Below are 24,220 nucleotides of genomic sequence, written 5' to 3'. Positions count from 1 at the left end.
AATTACCTGAATGAGAGATTCTATTTATTTTTAATGACACCTCCTTTTTTAGTATATATTTGCTTCAACAAGTTTTCTTCATGAACATGTAGGGGAAGGTGGTCAGCTGTAGTGCACTGCCCTTATTCTACCCAAGCCAGTCGCTGTCTATTTTCAGACACTTCAAGTCACTATACATTTAATACACTCTCTAAACCCCACTTTCACCACCACCACGTGAGTGCTGTATAGAAAAGTAACAGTAGTTCCTGAACAGACTTGATTTTTGTGGATTGAAGTCAAAAATGTGATGATACTTTGATAGGCTGTCAACAGTTACCTGGGATGGAGTGAAACCAGCTATGTGAAAAGCTGAGGAGACAAGCGGCAGCTCGGCTTTCAGCAACATCTCAATGTGGTGAGCGCTGCAGAAATAGACTGGATGGATGCCAGACTCCACTGTGGCAACAGGCAGGTGGATCTGATGAACAACATTTAGGGAAAGGATCTCAGACTATTAAAATGTCTTGTTTTAAAATACCTTGCTGAGAACAATGCAACACCACAACTGTTTACTTGTAAGGTAAGTCATCCCAGTTATTTTAGAGATGATAAACAGAACTGACATCAGGAGAAACATGTCAAATTTACATGAGTTTGACTACATTAGAAACATCTCAACTATTCCTTTAAATTAGAGAGTTCTTTCTTGCATGTAAGCTTTAATTGTCAAAGCAAGGATGGAAAACCATTAGTAAGCTCTAAATATCAGTGCCTAGTTTCCAGGTAATGAATCATTCGCTTCATGCTAGAAGGTCAAGGTACATCCTTTGGAATTTTCCTCCTCTTGGAGGTAGGCAGCATCATAATCCAAGAGCTGGATAATTCTACATTCACATGTTGACATTTTACTTCAGTTTACATTGCAGTAGTTATGTAAATACCTTAATTATGGAATTTTCTCTTTGTTTTCAAGACACACTCTGAAAACCAAATCATTTAGGTGTCGAGAATGAATGTTAGCACTGCAGGCAGCTTGCTGCAGTGCTGGCTAGTTCTTGTGTGGAAGGCCACACTGAACTTCTCAGCACCATTATATTCACACAATAGAGTAAAAAACTGTTGTGCTGGAAGAACCTCAGGGCTGGACTCAGTGGTGAGTCAACCCACATGGCCACTGCTGATGGCAAGAAATACCAATTCCTATTAATATAGAAGCCTACATGCAGAAGAGGTATAGAAACTAAGCCATGCTTCCTATAGCCCCAGTTCTCTAGTAAAGATTACAGTTGTAATCTTTTCTGTCTAGGTTCAAAACATGCAAGACAATGTGACAACGTACAAAGCCAAACTGGAGGGGGTTTGTTTACACCTAGATGGAATCACCCTTAATGAAAGACGGTAATGATGCTTCTGAGAGTACAAATTTGAGCCAAAATACTAATGAGTTTAATTTTTTAAGCATTCACTATTTGAGCAGTAATAATTTCTGAAATTTCTAGTGCATTTAGTCAAAGTTAAAACTGTTTTACTACAACCCCCCTGCAATATAAAAAAGGTCACTCAAGAGCACTGCAGCTTTCCCACAGAACTTAATGCCAGCAGCAAAGTTTATTTTACTACCAGCTTTAAAATTCAATTAACATTGCCTTCACTGTCAGTCCACCTATTATTTCCCTAAATTTAAAGCACCATTTGAGCAAATGTCAAATCTACATTATCCCAAGCCATTTGTTTCAGGGTCAGGTATTCAGTTAGGCAGCTTTCATGGAAACTTAATGCATTCATAAACACCCACCCCAAACTAAGGGAAGTTGATAAAGCCTCCTGTAGAAACTTGCAAGGAAAAAACAGCCAGCTTTTTCATTCTTACTGATAAATGCAGTCTTGGGATCCAGAGAAATGCTGAAACAAGATGATGTGAAAATTGCTGCAGAAACTTCAGTGTCCTCTCGCCATCTCCTGCCATGAGGAGGAAGACAGACGAGGCAAACCAGTCGTAGCCAGCATAGTGCTCCTGCAAGCAGCCTGTGTGAGAAGGTTAAGGAACTCCCCAGGCCCATGCACACAGAGGCTTGTTCGTTAGAGATAAAACAAGAGGAGGCTGCTCAGAAGCCAGATTCTTGAGGCTTTGGTGCCTCACAAACAGAATCACAAGAAATGATTTATGCTTTTTCCCTATATGCTGGGGTGTTTTCCAATCCACAGAAGTCAAGCAAAGTCAGTCAAAGTAAATGCAAAAAAAAGAGGACCACATCAAGACACCTGTGCTTACAGTACAAGAAAGAATAATGGTGGAGAGGGAAAACAGTAATTCTGAAGATTATTTTTTTAGTAGAATAGAATTAACCAGTTTGGAAAAGACCTTTGAGATCAAGTCCAACCTATTACCCAACACCATCTAATCAACTAAACCATGGCACCGAGCACCATATCCAGTCTCTTCCTAAACACCTCCAGGGATGGTGACTCCACCACCTCCCTGGGCAGCCCATCCCAATGGCCAATCACTCTTTCTGTGAACAATTTCTTCCTAACATCCAGCCTAAACCTCCCCTGGCATAGCCTGAGACTGTGTCCTCTTGTTCTGGTGCTGGTTGTCTGGGAGAGGAGACCAACCCCCTCCTGGCTACAACCTCCCTTCAGGGAGTTGTAGACAGCAATAAGGTCTCCCCTGAGCCTCCTCTTCTCCAGGCTAAGCAACCCCAGCTCCCTCAGCCTCTCCTCGCAGGGCTGTGCTCCAAACCCCTCCCCAGCTCTGTTGCCCTTCTCTGGACACATTCCAGCAAGTCAACATCTTTCCTAAACTGAGGGCAGAACTGGACACAAAGGCTTTAAACAAGCAAATAAACAAGCAAGCATATTCTGACTAATATACCTGGAGCACATTTGCATAGTGATATGCAAGTCTAACACCTGAAGCTTGCTGGAAAAGGTCATCTGCTTAATAATTTTTTTCAACAAAAAAATATCACAGTAGATTGAAAAGATCCAGAAGAGTCAGAAGCAAAAACATTCCTGCTGATCAGACGACAGCCACACATCATGAATAGGCAATACCAGTACCCACTGCTGGTATTGTGGCAGTTAGCAGTGAGCAACACTCACATGTGCACAGCTGCAGCCACAGAAAGATGTGACCCTACTCCAAAGCAGTTTATAAACCAAAATGAATGACAGAATCCTAACAAAGTACAGGAACAAAAAGATGGAGATTGAGTGCACTGGGTGTGCATTTTAACTTCAGGACATTTCAAAGTGAAAGTCCTTGTCTTCTTTCAGTACATACAACACGTTTACACCCCCATCACAACCCTAAAATGAAAGTTGAAATTCCACTGTCACTTGTAGGCAATGTAATTCATGCCATCAGGAAAGGATACAAAGTGAGGACACCACAGTTCTTCGCTGCTGTCTGAGGAATTTCTCACAATTCATTAACACGAAGCACAGTCCATCCTCAGCACGTTGCTCTTTTAGCAAATTGAGGTATTTTCCATATCTAGCACAGAAAGGTAAAACCCAAAGCTGTTGCAAGGTGTGTGCTAGTCTCTAATCTCTAAAAAGCAAGAGTTCTTATTTGATAGGTCTGTGACAGTTAAGCTGTCATAATGTTGCTCATCACAAATCAGTGTGTTGTAGATAAACCATTTATGTGGATAATAAAACCTATTATCTAGGAAGGATACACAGCAAACATCTGCTACTCAGTTACTATTCTCCATCTAAATTCCCTTCAGTTGTGTTTTAAATACTGTGGTGGGGAGGAGCAAGTGCTCTAATGCACATGACTCACTTTCTTTACAGAGATTACTTGGAACTCCATCCAAGTGTATGGAATGTGTAATTATTAACATCAGAATTCAAAGATCAGTGCTAAAGATAACAATCTGTGGCAGTACAGGCAGATTAGCTTTTCCTTCATCATTGCTCTGCAAATTACAAGCCAAATAAAATGTTTAAATGGCATATAACTAAGCTTAGCTAAACAGAACCACTTAGAGAAATTATGTCAGGGGGGCAAAAAAAAAAGACATAACTCAGGATAATGTGATTTTATGGTAAATCTTACTAACAAGTTAGAGTGAGGCTTTACAATGATAAAGGATAATAACCTATATAATCTGGAAAGATAATTTAATGAGGGACTAATACCTTCTTCATTTTCCAAGTCAGAATTCATTTTCTTAAAGATGATCTTTAGATTTAAATGGTATGAAATATTGAGTTGATGGATTAAGTATCATTAAAGCCCTTCTGTGGAAATCAAACAGATCCTAGGAATGCACGAGGAAAATGTTTAACTACCATGTACCTGACAGTCATTGCAACACCAAGCTGCTGCACTGATGAAAGGCTCTCATTCTTCACATCTGCATCCACAGCTACAATAGAAGAATAAACAGAAATAATAAAATGTTGTGATAAACATAATTTTAACTGCATACTAATGCAAAGCTGCTTTTAGGCATGAATACCAATTCTGGAGTGTGCTGTTTCTTACTCATGAGGAGTTTAGCAGTGCTGGCAAAGAATGCATCGAGAAGCTGCATTCTGCAGGTACATTTAGTATGTATTAACAACACCTTATAAAAAGGAAATGTTCACTGTTACTGTGGTTATCATTAGCTTTACAGCAGAAGGTAAACAAACACTATTTTCACTCCCATTTATACAGAAGAAAAATCAACCAGTCTTTGAGTGCAACAGATTTCTTCAATAATCTGATGGGACAGAAACAGCAAGCCCACACCAAAGAGATGATTAGTTTTTTTTCACCCAAAGAAGTCCAAATATCTTTTGCACAGTAGCATATCAGCAACTCAATATTTGGGAAAATAGATACAAAAATCACAGGACATTTCAGTTAAAAACCCACTAAGATGAACAAAACAGGTCATATCTTTTTAAAGCTCCTGTTCCAAGTTCCCTCTTTACTCAGGCTGCAATTACCAATTCATTTTCAGGGTCCTGTGTGCAGCTGTGAAGGCAAGAGGCATACTCATGTCCTGGAAAGCAGGGGGAATTTAAACGAGTTGGCTGTGATTAATGGCTAACTCAGTCCTGACACCATCCTATTTAATGCCAGTGGAGAGGCCAAGCAGTGTTGTTAACCTCTTAAGCCACAAGGAAGCCTTGCTTCAGTGTGGAGGTGGATCCTCCTGTGGGTGGCAGCGCAGGAGCTGGTATCCCAGTCCAGCAGTGGGGTAATGGTGAACAGGATCAACTCTATCACATCCCACAGGCCAAGCAAGTACTGAATGCTTATCTCCCATTAAAAGAGCACAACTGGTTTCACTGATTCTCATTGCTTTTTCTTGTCTGTTGCATTAACCTCTTAGTTGCTGAAAAGGGGTTCCTCCTTACCAGTTGTCCTTTTGCTATTTCCCCCTGCACTGCGAAAGAGGATACAATTAACAGAGTTTGGATTGAATAATAATTCTGTATTACACACAACATCTTGGCAAAGCAGAACCTCTTGCTCTTGTACACCAGTGTTTTGGATGTAATCAGAGCTCCATACACTGGGCAAATCCACAGCCCAGAGAGGAACTCTCAAACTTTGTCCCCAGTCAAAAGTTTTGGTTTTCCACTTTTATCACCAATGAAGAGACTGGAAAGACTAGGCTTTAGTAAACTATAAAGTCATTTAGAATACACAAAGAACTACTTCCCCCTGATTAAAAACCAGACCTAGAAACCTTAAGTGCTCCATTAGGCTTAGAAAATTGTTATTAACAATCAGTTAAATATTATAATGCTGCATATTGCAATCCATGGATCACAAGTTGACTGGTAAGCTTATGAGTACATTGTGACTATTATTGTAATGATGCTCCTACCTCTGATTTAATACACTGAACTGGCTTCATTTAATTTCATTTTTAATTTACAAAACTCATTTGACAGATATTTATCAAAACACCTGATATTTGTCTTGAAACACAATGGCTTTCATAACAAAAGGCATCAACAGATCAGTTTTCAAAGTAAGAATGCCATTTACCCTCACACAAAGGACAGACACCTCTCTGAACTGTGAATTAAATAACACCACAGTAGAGCACTGGAGCTATTACTAAATGGAATAGGCAACATGCTTTGTCAGCTTCCTTTCTCTCTATCTAATAAGAAAATAAAGTACCTGTTCACCAGATTATTTTGCATTTCTTTAAGATGTAAAACATTGTAAAGTAGAGATTGTGACAAACTAAACCAGCAAATTGAAGGGTATTTACCACGAGGTAAACATCTTTACCATGAGAGAGTGGTGAGACACTGGAGCAGGTTGCCCAGAGAGGTGGTAGAAGCACCATCCCTGGAGGTTTTTAAGGCCAGGCTGATGTGGCTCTGGGCAACCCGATCTAGTGCAAGGTGTTGCTGCCTGTGGCAGTGGGGTTGGAACTGCATGATTCTTGAGGTTCCTTCCAACCCTGACAATTCAGTGATTCTGTAAACAGGCTTCATGAACATTTAATGCACATGTAGCATGTTATTTTACTCATCTGAATTCACATGGCAGCAGTAACATTGCTGCTAGCAGAAAGCAAACTTCAAGCAGGATTTGTGTTACCGTTTATAATTAAACACTGCAACCAAACACTGCAACCACAGAGTTATTCATCAGATCTTTTTTTCCTTCCTTCTTATCTTGGAAAATGATAGCAACCCAAACTAATTTGATTTTTTTCCATATTTGCAAATTTCATAATAGGCTGGAATCCTGAGGGAATTCCACAGCAGATGGAAGCCTGTGTTATTCTAATTACAACTACCTACAAGTTTAGCAGAAGCTGTCATTTTTAAAGATAATCAATTTCTCATTTCAAGAAACATGCTAAAGAGTGAGGATCTAGGCACTGCCCTGAATCCACTTTCAAGACAAATCTGGCTTCTCTTCATTACAATCAAACAAATATTACAAACTGGTTTTTAGTTCCTTAGGTCCTTGAGTTCCTGTTTAGAAGGGATAACCTTGAAAATTTAGATCTGTGGACTATACTGATCTCCAAAGAGATTGAAGATATACATTCCCTAAGACAGAAAACTACACCTAGGCCTTCCCTATCACTGGAGAAGGCTTGATAATTTGACCTGTGACCTAGAGAGGTACAGAAAGGAGCAAGCAAGGCAATCTAAGTGTCAAATAAATCCTTTAGAATAGAATAGACCAGGTTGGAAGGGACCTTCAAGATCATCGAGTCCAACCCATCATCCAACACCATCTAATCAACTAAACCATGCAACCAAGCACCCCATCAAGTCTCCTCCTAAACACCTCCAATGATGGCAACTCTTTACATCACAAAGACATTACATGGGCTTTTAAAAGAACCATTAGGATCGTCATTTGATTTGGGAAGTGTCAGAAACGTGTAAGTAGCAAGTCTTATGAATGCATGAAAAGATTTCTGTTGCTTATTATGCCTCTGGAGATGTTGAAAAGTAAATGACAAAGTAATGCAGGACAACACAAACACCCTTTAAGGAAAAATAAAAGAGTGACAGGACCAACTGTCACTTCAGCCACTCTCTTCATTAAACAGAGAGAGCTTCTCAAAATTAAGAGCACTCTGTTAGTGACCATGCAACAGGTAAAGACATCTACATAAAAGAAAGAGATCCTCTAAATTACTAAAGAGGTTTTATGCTTTGAAACTTCAAAGGCAAGTCTGAATTCTCCAAGGGTACTATATTTGCATCCTATGGATGTGAGAATAAAATATCAGTATAAATAACAGAATTTCCCTAAAGCAGGCTTAGTTCTCCAGAGGTAGCAGCAGTGTAAGTACCCTAAGTGACTGCACTACAATGTAAGAGGCAAGTCCTGGACAGAGAATAAAGAATGCAAATGCATTTTCAAGCAAGTAATAACAGTGCTGCTGAATCTTCTAATTTTGCAAATGCTTCAAAATATTAAAATGTATTATTTTACACTTAAACGTCATCATTCATCCTTTATTCTTCCTGTAAGTACAAAACTAAGATTCATTCCATCTCCAGAAGAGTTCTTCAGCGCACATCTTTTTATGCAATACAGCTTGCATACCTTTGGGCTGATCATATATTATGGGGCTCTCAAAGGGTAAGCCAGATTGCTTACACCATCTTAAATGGTTATGCTATCAGCTTTGCAAATCTTTCAATAACAGATGTCAACAAATACTTTGAATCATACCCTCATCTGTTCTGCATCTCTAGCTTTCCATTACCCAGCGAGAAATGTGAGAGCCCACCACTGAAAACTATCTGTACTGTTTACTCAAGCACAGCATCTTTTGCTCCAAAGTGAGCCATTTCCTGCCAGTTGAGTAATGAATTCCTGAGTTGTTAAAGAACATATTAAAACACAAACCCCCAAACCAAACAAACAGAATGCTACAGATACATTTACAAGGAAAGCAATTTAAATATGAAGAGGCTGCATGGCAATACATTATTAAGAAACTGACCTTTATAGTTTCCTGTGCTGAAATAACAGTCCAGTTGGCTTTCAGAAAGATGTGACACCAACTTTTCAATTAATTCTGCCACAACTGCAAAGAATAAAACCCCATTAAAACATTAGAAGCAATGAAAAACAAACCACAAACATGGAGCAGCATTACCTAACATAACAACAATATGAGAGCAACTAAAGCTGTTTGAGCTCCTGCATGTTTATTCCTGTTTTTATGGGGGAACAATTCAAAGCATGCATCATCCTTTTGCATTCTTAATACTATTCTTAAATTAAACTTTAATTGTGTTACTGAGAATATATTCAGTGTAAACAGAAAGAGACTCCCATATTATCTTTATATCCTCTAAGGATTAGTTCTAGATTTGTTACACAGTTTCAATATGAAATCTACCATGACTAAACTGAAAACATCTTAGCCTATTTGGCTGTGTATGTAGATAGGAAAGAAAAAAAGCCCAATAAGAATTCTCATGCAACAACAGCCACCTGCATCACCCCAAAATAATGGTGACAAAAGGAAATCATAGGATAGTTTTGGCTGAAAAGACCTTTAAGATCATCGAGTCCAACCATTCTCTAACTCTGCAAGGCTAGTGCTAAATCACGTCCCTCAGCATCACCTCTGCCTCTCTGAAACACCTCCAGAGGTGGGGATTCAACCACCTCCCTGGGCAGCCTGTTCCAGTCTTTCAGAATCCTTTTTAGTGAAGAAGTTTCTTCTAATATCCAACCTAAACCACCTCTGACACAACTTGAGGCCATTTCCTCTCCTCTTATCACTCCTTACTAGAGAAAAGAAAAGAATCCCTTCCTTGCTACAACCTCCTTTCAGATAGCTGTAAGGAGCTGAAAAATTAAATTTCAGGAGCTGTTTCACAAAATCAAACCCACACATTATATAAAACTACCTGGTGCCATCACAATTGTTTGCTTAAGACAAATCAGATGATGCCATAGGTGGTTTGGCCAGTTTTAGACCATGTAATTCCACTAAATCATAGGGGATAGCTGCTTGAACAGATGCAGAAGAAAAGGGTAACAATCTGTGGTGGCAGTGGACAAAGCTAGAAAACTCTTGAGCTAGAAATCTAATACATGACTGCAGTGCAAGCTCTTTCTTGTGTAAGGGGGAAGGTGACAGAACCTGCAATCACAGTCTGATGCTTGTTACACAAGACAAATAACAAAGAAAGAGATACCATAAGGATAATTAACTCCTCTTGCAACTATTTCAAACTAACATAGTGACATTAAATCCTGATTAGTTTTGTCTTGATTAGTTGTCCAAAACGTTTAGAGAAATTCATTTACCCTGAAGGAGTCCACAAAAAGTTTTTAAGACAGATTCTTTCTAAGACTATGTTGGTGGGTAGGGCAAAGGGGGAAAGAAGTTTCACCACAACAGCTGAATGTAGATTTACAAGCTAAGAGCAGCTAAATCCAACAGCATTAAGATTAATTTTGAATTGCAAAGGACTACTAAATCAAACACAAGGAAAAATTACATGTGTAATTTATATTCTTATGCATTTTTATGGAGAGAAGAAACTGCTACTTAAACATAATAGAGTTATTTTTAATCATGGTTAATAAACCATATGGGACTGGCAAAAAGCAATTTATTTCATAGAACAGTAGCAGTTTATTCCTCTTGTGAGAATAAACAACCTCACAAATCTTCACTAATATGCTTAGTGGAATTTGGTCCACAAGCCATATAACAAATATTTGTGCAAAGTGATATTGGAGCTGTACACAGCAAAAAAGCATAAATTCAACTTCAAATCTGTAACTAGCTAGATGTTAACTGCATGATTATTAGTATTGTGATTACTGAAATGCTGTAATAGCAAACAGGAAATATGCTAAAAGAACCTAAAATATCACTAATTCAGAAGATTCTCAACCAAGGCAGAAATAGTACATTTCTTCCTTTTTTTTTCCCTCTTGGAAGGCATCTACACACTTGACCTAGCAGTCAAATAACTCAGTTCAGTGCTTGAGTTAATGGGCCAAGTGACAGCTCAACTGCTAAGCAATTTTAGGAAACTCAAGCACTAAATTGATTTCTATCATTTGAAAGCATCTAAGTGTTATCAGGGTATCTTTGAAATGCTTTTAATCAAGTTTGAGAGAGGAAGACCCACAGAAGAGTTTAACAAACCAAATGTGGTTAAGGGATAAATAAAGGATTTTCACTGGACTTTGTCTCTTCCAAAAGAATGCCTGTGTGAAATGACAAATAGTTATTCTAAATCCTGTCTTTTAATGCTAAATCATTTAGTTGCCATGTGGACACTTCCTGAAAAATCTTGATAAAGGTGCCTCAGTGATTTTGCATTTAACTGCAACAGGAGACAAAAGTTTAGGCAAGCTCATTGTATAGTACAGATGGTGCTGTTGTAAAAGCCCCAATTCTCATGCAGAGGATATGTTCAGAGACAGAGATTAGTGTTGTGCCCTACCCAATTCAGTGAAAATGTTGATTTTCTTAAATTATGGTAGCTTGGATAACATTGATGTTTAAGAGACTGGCAATTACCTCATGCAAATTTAATCCACACACCCAAAATAAAGAGGATTTTAATTTAGGAGTGTGTAATCACATACAGAATAAATGAAAGGGGTTTGAAAATTCCCTAAACGGCTGCAGGATGCTCATAAACCAGATGAATTCCTGTAGGACTTTTTTCCCCTTGAAGAACTCATGTACAAAAGGTGGTAATCAAAATGGCTTCTGAACTGCACAAGAATACTGATTAAAAAAACAACAAATAATGTGATTAAAACTGTTTTAATAGGTAAGCACCATGACAGGTGATCTAATTCCCACTTTGGTTTAAGTTAGAAACTGTGACAAGTATCAGGTATTTTTAGACCCTCTAGTGTACCTAGTGTTACTGGATCATGTTCTAGACCAACTGACAGATGCTTCAGAGGAGGTTAAAAGAACTTTCTGAAGAGTTAACATTAATCTTGCTTGACTTATGTTAGAGGTTAAAAATTCAAGAGTGAAAACCCTGGACAGTTGATTTCCTTGTAAGAGCAGCATCTGAAGTTTCCAACTCCATCAACCATACCTCACGGTTTACTAGTCATGAGGTCTTGAATGACAGGTTGGAGTTGATCTTTGAGGTCTTTTCCAACCTTATTGATCCTATGATTGAGTTTAAGAAAGGAATTGCCAACTTGGTGCTTCATAGATTTATTAATGGCAACAACAATAAGGAAGACTTCTTTGGGTTTCTTAGGGTTCCTAAGACAACAGGGACTTTCAACTATTGTACCTTGAAACAGCAAAGGAAGAAGCTGCATTTTCTTTGAACAGAAGAACACAAGGTAATAAAACCTGACAATGCTTCCATTAGAGATGAAGGTTGCATAGCCTATACTGATAGGCAACTATCACAATACTGATGCACAAGTATCTTCTTTATTAATGGCTTTCAAATCCTAATCAAATGTCACAAATTAAATGCACATTCATGTGCACTTACACATGTCCTTACTCAGTTTTTCAAGGAGGCTTGTTACAGAATTCGAGTGGAAAAGGAAAGAAATCTCTTTTGTGAATGTGAGGTTTTTAAATTGGTCATACTAAAAAGAACAGACTACATGTAGAATCTGGATCTCACTGATCTTTGAGGCAGTAGATGTGGTCCATATTTAATCAGATCAGAGAATCCATGTTCTTCATGTCAGGAAGAGTAAGGTCCTCTAAGAATCAATTCAAAATGAAAAGTGTAATGCAGTTACCTCGATTTGATCTTTTGAAATCACAGCCTAGAGAATTCTCTCTCACATACTTAACAAGAGAGTCTATGGAAGACTACTACTCAAGACTAAAGTTAGTCAAACCTTCTTTAGCTGAACCTGATGAAAACTGGAATTTAAATAGTTTTCTCCCTAAAGGATGGAACAATGGCTCTGAAAATGTATCACTTCTATTTGCTTGCTTTCACTCAGCAATACTCACTTGTTCCGCTGATGCTATCCGGCCTGGCTTTCATGACTTTGCAGAACTGTTTCCTACAAGTTTCTGCCCATCCACTTTGCTTCTCTGGACTTTTTAAGATTGATAAGAGCTTGTCAAGTTCTTTATCTAGAAGAAATAAAAATAAATAAAATTAGCGTTCCACTGTGATGATTCTGTAATTCTTTGAGAGTGCCGGAGCAGGCTGCCCAGATAGGTTGTGGAGTCTTCTCTGAAGACTTAACCTGCCTGGATGTGCTCCTGTGTGGCCTGTGCTAGGTGATCCTGCTCTGGTGGGGGGTTTGGGCTAGATTATCTCCAGGGGTCTCTTCCAGACCCTACCATTCTGTGAAACTAATTTCCCCAAAGTGAGTCTGTTTTGCCTGTGACAGTAACCAGTGAGTGATCTCTCCCTGTCTTTATCTCAACCCCACAAGCCTCTCATTATATTTTCTTTCATTTGTCCAGTTGAGGAGAGGAGTGACAGAGTGGTTTAGTGGACACCCTGGCATGCAGCCAGGGTCAACCCACAACAGGTAGAGTTTTCAGCTGTTGCTGAAATGTTACCTTGCAGGTTTTGTGGCAATATTAAAATTAACCAAACAAAACCCAAACCAGCAACCAGTCAACCAAAACCCACACCACAAAAATAAACAAACCACCCCCAAACACTTGGAATACTGAGTTTTCTGAAGAACCTAGGTGCATCCAGGACCACAGGCCCTTTGGTGGTGCTGTCAGAGGCTGCAGCAATACAATTCAGGGGGGTTTTGAACTTCTGAATGCTTGACTTTTTACCTGAACATTGTTAACACACAGTCTTTTGGCACAGTTGTTATACATGAGGCACAAATGCATCAGATAACATTTTTCATTATACATTCATCACGCTTACTAGAAGATCTTTAGGAAAGATTCCTTTTAAATGCAAAGAAAATTTCAAAGATTGCTCCTTGCTGTTACTTTTTCCTTGTTCTTAAAGACACAGTCTCTCTTTATAGCAGGGAGCCATGCCTTCAGAATTAAAATGGCCATTGATGCAATGACAAAAGGACAGCAAGTGGTATGTCTTTCTCTTGGCTAAAGTGATTTTTATGTTCTGGGGGGTCTATTTTCTACTACGTTGCAAGAAATTACTTTACCAGTTCCCTAGAATAAACCATCACAGGCTGAGGCAGTAAATTTTACAACTAGCTGAGTCTCACAGAGGTTTGAAAACAGAAGATTCATAGCAACAAATGCAGAACCACCACGGGTAATCCTACATGAAAATGCTAAGCTGCAATTCATCAATATCACGTTTGTATAAAAGCCTTAAGTTATTTTTTTTCCCCTTTAAATCAGAGATTTTCTGCATCCAAAATATCCTATCTTGGAATTCACAGTGAACAACAAACATCAGCAACCCCCCACGACGACACAGCACACTGAATATATTCAAGGCAGTAATTAAAAGAATGCATACATAGGCTCTGGCAGTTAAGTTCTTTCTGTATGTTAGATTTGTTACAAAACACACTGGCTGACCAAACTCTATTTTTCAGAAGGCAGAACAACTTTGAAGTTCAAATGCCAAGTCATTTTACAAAGTATTTTGTGCAAGAGGAAACTGATCCAACTCAGTTTCTAACAGAAAACCCTGACCGTATCAAATGGAAACAATCAATTAGACTGCCTCTCCTCAGGCAGATTGCTTCCCAGAGTACCTGATGCTGCCATGAAATATTTTCTGGTCAGCTTCTGGGGAAAAAAGATAGATCTGTAACAAGGCAAATGCACATGCACTCACTCCAGCTGTGCACAATTCCTTTGCCAGGGGACCGTGCAGCTCCCATCAGTATGAAGGGCTGTAGCCTATACCACTAACTAGTCACTAAGATGATGAAGGTTCACACCTTGCAAATTATCCTTTGCTCTGTTTTCACATTTTTGGGAAAAAAAAAAAACAACAAACCAACATTACAGAAACAAAATTTGTCAATAAAAGACTTCTGATTAAAGATTCAACCTAGCATACTGTGATTCTGCAAGCCTTTATGCCAGTCTACAGCTATTTGGAATACCTGCTGTTAGTTTCCCTTCTGAAGCCTATGCCAGTACTGAGTTTTCCAATAAAGCTTAATTGTTTCCACAAACAAAATACTATTTTCAAATTATCTTACACTTTTAAGATGATTAGAATATTTTCAACAGCATGATGACACTGCATATAAATTTAGTTCAAGCAAGTGTAAAGACCTTAATGACTTAATATTCAGCAAATCGTATCCTCGTCACTAGAATTTAGTATATGATACATAGTATTTCAAAAGATGATTACAGCAAATTATTACTAATTATTCCAAATTAGTTAACATGAAATCCCCTTGTCATTCTCAAATAACCAAATCCTCAGTTAGTATCTTTCCAAATAACATGCACTGAACAGTGTACGTGAGTATGAAAACTTAATGTGAAGAAGGATTTACTCTCACAGCACTATCAGTAGGATTTCTGCTACACTCTCTGCCCTTTTCTGCTATTTCTGTAACAGGTGAAGGTTGAGGGAAAGCTTGCAACTGCAAAGCAACACTCCTCTACAAGTTAAATAGTTATTTTACTTCCTGAAGGACTCTAGTAATTCAGTTTGGCAGATGAGGATCAGAGACTACTGGCTGAGATTTAATCAGTCAGCTTTGCAGAGATCTGGGTGAAATTTTATTTCCTCTGAAGGAAACAAAAACTACTAAAAGAAAACCCTCAAAAACCACCACCACAAAAACACACAGCAATTTCAAGAAAGTAGGACTCCATGACCACAGCCCATCCATCTCTGCTGCCTCCTTCTGGCTTCTTGACCTGACCTCTACTTTTCTTTACAGTTTGTCTCTAATATTCATCCTCTTCTGCAGGTTTTGCAAAACTACATCTTTATATTGTGCCATCACAAAATCACCAAGGTTGGAAGAGACCTCAAAGGCCATCAAGTCCAACCTGTCACCACAGACCTCATGACTAAACCATGGCACCAAGTGCCACGTCCAATCCCCTCTTGAACACCTCCAGGGATGGTGACTCCACCACCTCCCTGGGCAGCACATTGGCTAATGACTCACTCAGTGAAGAACTTTCTCCTCACCTCGAGCCTAAACTTCCCCTGGCACCGCTTGAGACTGTGTCCTCTTGCTTTGGTGCTGGTTGCCTGGGAGAAGAGACCAACCCCCTCCTGGCTACAACCACCCTTCAAGTAGTTGTAGAGAGCCATAAGGTCTCCCCTGAGCCTCCTCTTCTCCAGGCTAAACAATCCCAGCTCCCTCAGCCTCTCCGCTTGGGCTTGTGCTCAAGGCCTCTCCCCAGCCTCGCTGCCCTTCTCTGGACACATTCAAGTGTCTCAATGTCCTTCTTAAACTGCACATGTGTTAGTGTCTAGCAGCATCAATGCATGCAAAATTACACTGTTTAAACATGTCACCTTTAAAAATCTTATCTGATGGTCCAACAATTGGATAAGGAAAGAAAAACCACAGGGTTAGAGTCTGTTCTGAAATGTCACTGAAGACTATGGAGCCCTGTATTTGCTTTAGGGTTTCCCTGGAAACATAGTCTGTAACAAAAAAAGAACTTAACTTCAAAACATAGCTAACAAAGATTCGTGTATATAAGCCTGCAAAAGGTCTAGAGAAGATACAAAATCCCAGAGTAAATACCCTCAGTAGAATATGAGCTACCTACTTATTGCAACTGCCAAGCTAACAATTTCCACTTCTATCATCAGGACAGAGATAGGTAAGTAACCTACTGAGAACAAGAACATGTTTCTGTATAACCAATGGATTTTTTCCCCCCAGGACCCTCAGACAACGCACAAGAATGCTTAAACTGAAATGACAGATTCCGGGGCTGCATCGGGTTGGAAGAGACCCTGCAAAGGTCTTCTTGTCCAACCCCCATGCAGTCAGCAGGGATGCCTCCAACTAGACCAGATTGCCCAAGGCCACATCAGGTCTGATCTTGAACATCTCCAGGGACACAGCCTCAACCACAACCCTGGGCAACCTGTTCTAGTATTTCACCACTCTCATTGTGCAGAGCTTCCTCCTGATGCCCAACCTAAATCTACCCTGCTCCAGATTCAAACACCACTGACCCTCATCCTGTCACCACAGGCCTTTCTAAACAGTCCCTCCCCAGCACTGCTGTAGGTTCCCTTCAGATATTGAAATATAGCTATAAGGTCTCCCCACAGCCTTCTCCTCTCCAGGCTGAATAGCCCTAATTCTTTCAGCCTGTGTTCTTAAAACAGGTGCTCTAGCTCTCTGATCATCTTTGAGGCCCTCCTCTGGACCCACTCCAGCAGGTCCACATCTCTCTTGTGATCCATGCAATCGAGCATAACCATGTATTTCACACAGTATCTTACTTTCTTCCAGCTAAACCACTCGCCTAACTGCTTGTCATTAAATATGGATTGTCACTTCATCCAGCAGGCCACCACAGTGCAAAACCCAGGGAATACAGAATAAAAATAGCTTCAAAAAACCCCAACTCCTGCCACCAAATAAATGCCAGCTCACTTTCACAACTTAGTAGGCAACTACAACCTGCAAAACAGTGTTGCCATGTAGCTAGAACTTCTACATTTAGCCCATATCCAGGCCTAAACTACAGCAGTTGCTTTATCACCAATGACCCCTCCCCAGCAGAGAAAGGGAATCAGCAAAAGGAGAGAAGACACACAGGCTGAAATGAAAATGGATTCAACGGGACAGCAAAAGCAATACCAATGCTAACACGAAGCATATAAAGTTCTACTTAACCCAGCAAGGGGAAGGCAGTCCTCGGGAGCAGGAGAACAAAGGAGAGCCAGAAGGAGCCTGAGCAAGAGCAGGAACCAAACTACAAAGACTCTGCTGCTCAGCAAACTTCCCCCTTTATACTGAGCTTAATGTTTATGGACTACACCTGCAGCCAACTAGGAGCAGCTGCCCTGGCTGATTCCTGACTGCTAATCACCTGCAGCTGATGGCAGTCCTGGGCTTCTGCCCTAACACAATCAGGACACCTGAATTTTAAACTGTTTTTTTAACAAAGAAAAGACAGAAGTGCTGAAGGAGGTGGGCAGAAGATGAGGGAACAGAGGAACAAAAAAAAACCCAGGAACCCAAACCAAACCAAACACCTAGCAATAAAAAAGACAAAACAAAGTGAGGAAAGAAATGAGCAAGGTCTTCATCTCCTCATGGTAGTGAACTTTTAAATATACTCAGCCATAACAAGAGATCATACCCCAAAAATTGTGATTGAAGAGAAGGGAGTTAATGTGGAATTTCTATCACTTCAAAACCTGTGCCTAAGAAAATTCACAACCCATTTCAAATAAATACATCTCAAGGAGACAGCAAACATGAACAAATACAAAGGCTCCTTTATGACTGTAAAGCATTCATCAGGTTCTTTTGCATTGTCTATGCAAATTAAAGCCTCAAAACGCTTTCTCTGTGTGAATTAAACTGCTTTGCCTAGGTAGCTCTTCAAAGGCTTCTTCAGTCTGCCCATATTCCAAATTGATGTGCGGTGTGGAAACCAACTATCCTAAACGCTGTCTATTTCACACACCACCAAGCTTTGTAAACACAGGGATCTGAAGCACAGAAACAGTGTACCAAAAATTTGTAGCTTAACCATACGGTCTTGCTCCAGTTCCTAGGGAGATCATATAAATGTATCTCATGAGTCACCCACCTGAGACAAGCCAAAAGGTTAATCTTGAGGTTTGCATAAGAATTAGGTTACTAAACGGAGCTTTGCAGATTGACAGTTGCACAAAGCCCAACAAGCACAACCAAGCCAACTTATTTAGTTACAAATGCAGACAACAGTAAGAGAGCCCTGAAACACTTCTGAGATTATCATCTGGGGGATAGGGGTGGGAGGGGACAGCAAGGAGGAAGGAGAAAAGAATTGTAAAAGACTGAGATGCTTGTTTGACAGCTACACAGCTTGCATGCTTTGGAAATACCTTGTTTGAATTCAGCTTTCCTGGGAAGTTCTGCTAGGTAGCACTTTGGCAAAGGGAATGATGAGAACATTGGCCAAGGATATGGATCACTGCCCTAAAAACAGTACCAGAAAGAAATTAACTTAGGGGAAGAATTTATAACATTTTCTCAATTAACACACAGCTAAGCTTCCCAGAATTACTGTCCATGCTTGCTGCCACAATTTGCAATGAGATATTCTGTTAGTAAAAAAACGTTGAAGGATCCAAAATCCGAAAGAATCATCTGAGCCAGAATGTTCTCCAGTATATACCACAGACAGTCTTGAATTTACAGTTATTTTTCCTCAACCAAAAAGGAAACTGCCATTTTAATAATAACAAAAAACAAACCACAAAACAAAGCAGCACCAGAACAAGAGAGGACACAGTCTCAAGCTGTGCCAGGGGAAGTTTAGGCTCGAGGTGAGGAGAAAGTTCTCCACAGAGAGAGTTGTTAGCCATTGGAATGTGCTTCCCAGGGAGGGGGTGGAGTCACCATCCCTGGAGGTGTTCAAGAGGGGATTGGATGTGGCACTTTGTGCCATGGTTTAGTCATGAGGTCCATGGTGACAGGTTGGACTTGATGATCTTTGAGGTTTTTTCCAACCTTGGTGATTCTGTGATTTCCAGTTTTACACACAGATGCAGTGTTCTCTGTTGTGTTGATGGTAACTTGCATTTCACCTTTGAGAGACTGATAGCCAGTCAGAACACTTATAAGAGCTGCTTAACAAACACTCCCCCAGATTATAGATACTTCAGATGAAAACCCAAGTGTGGAAAAAAATATCAAATAAAAGGAAGATGCAAGACATGGAAATCTAAATATGGAAATAAAGTTTAAAGAAGACAACTTGCATTCACCTTTTAGCAGGAGAAGTAACATTAAAGTGGAGCAATGCAAGCATTTCATCTGGATGTGCAAGTCCTAGACACATGCCAATTCCCAAACAGTGGGAACAAGGTTATTTTTTTCCCCCCCAATGTATCACTTCTTAATTTTAGCCCTTTATAAAGCAAAAGGTGGGCTGGTATTTCTGACTGTTGAATGATTCTCCAATTCCTGAATTATCAGCAAAACTGTTCAGTTAGGGAAGAGAAGCCGTTAAGATTCTAACCTTATCTAGTACTCTCAAAGGCAAAATCCTTTCCTTTGGGCCTCCAATGAGATTTATCCTCACAAGAACATGGTTTCTCTCCACTGAAAGGCCATCAATTATAAAGTCTCTGAGGAAAAAAAACACACCAAAATAAAAACACTAAACCCCAAAGCCTTCAAATAAGAGAACCACTTTGATGCACCAACTGTTTAACTCACTAAACTTTAAAGACCAAGAATACATCGAGAGACATTGTGGAGTTAAACACAACATGGAAAGCAAATAGGCATAAAAGCAATAAACAGAAGCATGAAGCCCTTTGAGGTGTCTGCAAGCTTTATTCTAATTTTGTACATCTACTCACTGCTGGTTGGAAACATCAGAGCAATTACTGGGCAAAAAAAAAGAGAAGAAAACTTTGCAAGCTTCATGGCCACATGCTCAGCAGGGAGACAGTTAATGGACTATCAAATTTTGCTCCTTATTTGGCTTACCAGCAAATTTCTGCTGTCACAATTATGCAGTTATTCATAACTTAGCACACAGTCAACTTCTAAAGTCACTCTCCAGTCCATGGTATAAAAGTTTTTAAAAGGAATGAAAAAAAATCAGGTTTTATTCATCAAGTTTTTAAAAACTTTTTCCTTAGTAAGGAAATAGTAGGTTTGATCCTCAGATGGTAAAGCACAATTATCTCTATGTGGCCAAGGCAGCCAATGGCATGCTGGCCTGCATCAGGAACAGTGTGGCCAGCAGGAGCAGGGAGGTCATTCTGCCCCTGTACTCAGCACTGGTTAGGCCACACCTTGAGTCCTGTGTCCAGTTCTGGGCCCCTCAGTTTAGCAAAGATGTTGACTTGCTGGAATGTGTCCAGAGAAGGGCAACGAAACTGGGGAGGGGTTTGGAGCACAGCCCTGTGAGGAGAGGCTGAGGGAGCTGGGGCTGCTTAGCCTGGAGAAGAGGAGGCTCTCCACAACTACCTGAAGGGAGGTTGTAGCCAGGTGGGAGTTGGTCTCTTCTCTCAGGCAACCAGCACCAGAACAAGAGGACACAGTCTCAAGCTGTACCAAGGGAGGTTTAGGCTGGATGTTAGGAAGAAGTTCTTCACAGAAAGAGTTACTGGCTATTGGAATGTGCTGCCCAGGGAGGTGGTGGAGTCACCATCACTAGAGGTGTTCAGGAAGAGACTTAATAGGTGCTTGGTGCCATGGATTAGTTGACTAGATAGTGTTGGATGATAGGTTGGACTCAATGATCTTGAAGGTCTCTTCCAACCTGGTTAATTCTATTCTAAACTTATGCACATCTGAAGCCATCATCAGAGAGAGTATTTGTACGTTCAAAGCCAGTAATATATTCCTGGTTTTGATCTCAGGAGAAATGTTTTAGAGTTAAACTAAAATTTCCATCAGTCATTTCTTACCCTGGTCCTTCTGAAGTTTCTGTGACATTTTCCTCCTGAGCAGTTAGTAGAGCTTGTGACACTTTATACTGAGTCTCCAAGAGTAACAGGGTATTGAGCTCACAGCATAGCACATTTAACAACCTGCAGAAGGACACATGGAAATGATAGCACATCAGTCAGGAGTCCAGCAATGCAGAGTAAAGACAAAGCATAACATGTTTATGAGATCTCAAAGTGGAAAACAAAACAAAACCACAATGAAACAGAAAACCCCAAACCCTTGAAGTGTCTGAAAAATGCCCAGACAGAACTGGGTCAGAAACACTCTTTCATTGAAAATCCTTTGTATCACATCCTTGAGCAAACAGAATGGTTCTCAACAGATTTTTTTGTGTGTAGTGAATAACCAAGAGAAAACAAATATTTAAAATCACTGGTCAGCTCAGTCTGCTTTTAGTTTTATATTTTAGAATAACAAAAGTCACAATCCATGTGAAATGTTAGAAGAGACAGTCTCAAGCTGCACCAGGGGAGGTTTAGGCTGGATGTTAGGAAGAAGTTCTTCATAGAAAGAGAGATTGGCCATTGGAATGTGCTGCCCAAGGAGGTGGTGGAGTCACCATCACTGGAGGTGTTCAGGAAAAGACTGGATGGGGAGCTTGGTGCCATGGTTTAGTCTATTAGATAGTATTGGGTGATAGGTTGGACTTGATGATCTCACAGGTCTATTCTATTCTAATAGGCTGGTAAGACAACCCAAGAGCCAGGTTGTCTGAAGAGGAGGGAAAGAGAGAGAGAGAGATGAAATGATGTCATTCCTTTAGAAAATAAGCTTTTAAGTATTTCTCTGTAATTAAATTTAACACAATTCAAAAGCTTTAACAACAGATTTGACATGCAACCAAACCAAATCTGCCGTGGGGGTTTCTTTTGTTTTTCATTTCAGAGAAACATAAACCAATGGTAAATTAAACTAATAATCACCCAAGCACATGGCAGCACATTACATACAATTGTCATTATTGACTTCAGGGCAAACTTAACAGCAAAAATACTCCAATATGTGTCATGTAAATCAGATACAGTGAATCCAAATCAGATTACTTTCTTCTTGCTCCCCCCAATCTATTCACCCTAGCACAACAACAGAACAACTTCAGGGAAAGCTTCATGGTGAAGGCAAAAGAACATGACTAAACATTCTTGTTGCCATTTTTATTTTCTGCTTTATCACAGTCACAAAACACAACATAAATTAAGCCTGATTAGCATGGTATTTTGCATGCACACAAGACTTGATATGAACCAGAGAATAATATTGGTTGAAAGTTGTAGTCTGTTAGTCAATGCTTATTTTCCTCCATGTAATTCTTAATATGCTTCTACTGCCAACAGCAAAAATTCCTAAGCCATTCTCTGGGTAATTTGACACCTACAAAGTCACATAAGTGTGGCCAAGGATTAAATAGTCAAGATGATAAAATGCCTTTTCCCTTTTTCTTCCTGTTTATTTGTTTTCTTTGGGGGGTTTTGTTGTTTAGTTTGGGGTATATTTTTGGTTAGTGGTTTTTGTTTTGGTTTTGTTGGGGTCTCTTTTTTTTTCTCCCCCCTGATATAACTTTATCTGCTCAGTTTCAGTCCTCTTCAAGTTTTGTTTATTCATAGAATTATAGAATGGCTTAGGATGGAAGGGACCTCAGAGATCATCTACTCAAACCTGCCTGCCATGGGCAGGGACACCTCTCAACCAGACTCAGCTGCTCAAGGCCTCATCCAACCCAGCCTTAAACACCCCCAGGGAGGAGGCATCCACAACCACTCTGGGCAGTCTATTCCAGAGTCTCACTGCCCTCGTACTGAAGAACTTCTTCCTAAAATCCAGTCTAACCCTGCTCTCCCTCAGCTTAAAACCATTCCTCCTTGTCCTGTTGCTAGACACCCTTACGAAAAGTTCCTTGGCAACCTTCCATCAGGATCCCTTTAAGTACTGGAAGGCAGCTCTAAGGTTCCCTCAAAGACTTCTCTTCTCCAGGCTGAACAACCCCAGCTCCTTCAGCCTATCATCATAGCAGAGGTGTTCCAGCCCTTGTGTCATCTTTGTGGCCCTCCTGTGGACTCCTAATGATGGGGATACCAGAACTTGACACAGTATTTGAGGAGGGGGTGTCACATGAGCAGAGTAAAGGGGAAGAATCACCTCTCAAACTGCTGGCCATTTAACTACTTCCTTCCTAAAACTAGATAGCAGGGATAGTGGTAGGATGAGTAACAAAATACATGAAATCTAACATCAGCAGCCTCTGCTGGGGCATTCAAATGAAGTTTTCATCTACATGGACAAAGCCATTTGAAACTGCCATCACTGAAGTACAGAGAGCTAAAAATAATATTCCATTCCAAAAGCCATAAATGTATAGACTAGAGTTTCATACTACAGAAGTCATATTTCAGAGTGTGCATATTTGTGAGCATGCTTGGTTATGCTGGTAGAGTTTTTAATTTTCATTAAGTAATTGCAGAGTTGTCCTCATGGGGGACAAGCTCAAAACATTTAACATCAGAGCCTACATTACTGATACCATTTATTCTTCTTTATGCCTGAGCTCCAAACAGATCACTCATCCAAACAGCCAGTGGCAATTACTGTCAGGTATGCCAGACTAGCAGACAAAGGCAAATGGCTAGCAAAAAAACCCCAACCCCCCCAAACAAACCAACCCAAAACCCCCCTAAATCTACCTAGTCAGTATTACAATACAAGGAAACCCAAGGGATACTTGGAAGCTTCAGCCTACAAAGCTTTGCACATGCCTTTGCTGAGGGCATTAGTAACAAGCAGTGAGAGCAGGCACGTAGTCTTTCTAAAGAAGTCCCACTGAAGTCAGCACTCAGAGGTATTGAAGAATGAGAGATCTTTTGGATACAGTATTTATCAATACCCTAACTTACACCTCTGATGCTTGGGGAACTAGAAACCTACTATCTAAGGGCAGTTACAGTTCTGCCACTTAAGAAAACTCAGGGACTGATGTACTCCTTACAATGTTTACCACATGAAAAGGCTTCCAAAAGAGCACCCACAGCACTTCAGCTACCCAATGTACTTATAAATGACATGTAATGTGATTGCTAATGGTGAAAGAGTTTCCCTAGCTAAACAAAAATGCTTTTCATGAGCATTACTTGCCAGCCTAGAGCACTCAGAAGTGGATTGCAGCAAGTGAAGTGTTTTAATTTCCCTCAGTGAAGTAAAGAAGGAAAACACCATCAACAAATCAGT

General features: G+C 40.0%; 1 protein-coding gene across 1 annotated transcript in view; it reads right to left on the bottom strand.

The window, feature by feature from the left end:
- Positions 1–24,220, bottom strand: part of TBC1D32 (TBC1 domain family member 32) — a 56,220-nt gene that overhangs the window by 2,676 nt on the left and 29,324 nt on the right. Inside the window, exons 24-32 of the mRNA XM_054173974.1 lie at positions 20,959–21,081; positions 19,554–19,662; positions 18,415–18,508; positions 12,420–12,545; positions 8,433–8,516; positions 4,295–4,364; positions 3,363–3,481; positions 1,853–2,007; positions 320–460 (exon numbers count right to left, since the gene is read on the bottom strand). Of these exons, the coding sequence (XP_054029949.1) occupies positions 320–460; positions 1,853–2,007; positions 3,363–3,481; positions 4,295–4,364; positions 8,433–8,516; positions 12,420–12,545; positions 18,415–18,508; positions 19,554–19,662; positions 20,959–21,081 (1,021 nt within the window). The remainder of the gene's footprint in view (positions 1–319; positions 461–1,852; positions 2,008–3,362; positions 3,482–4,294; positions 4,365–8,432; positions 8,517–12,419; positions 12,546–18,414; positions 18,509–19,553; positions 19,663–20,958; positions 21,082–24,220) is intronic.

The sequence above is a fragment of the Dryobates pubescens genome, chromosome 28 (genome assembly GCF_014839835.1).
Source record: "Dryobates pubescens isolate bDryPub1 chromosome 28, bDryPub1.pri, whole genome shotgun sequence".
Lineage (NCBI taxonomy): Eukaryota > Metazoa > Chordata > Aves > Piciformes > Picidae > Dryobates > Dryobates pubescens.
Note: the sequence above shows the minus strand (reverse complement) of the source record. Positions and strands in the feature narration are given on the sequence as shown.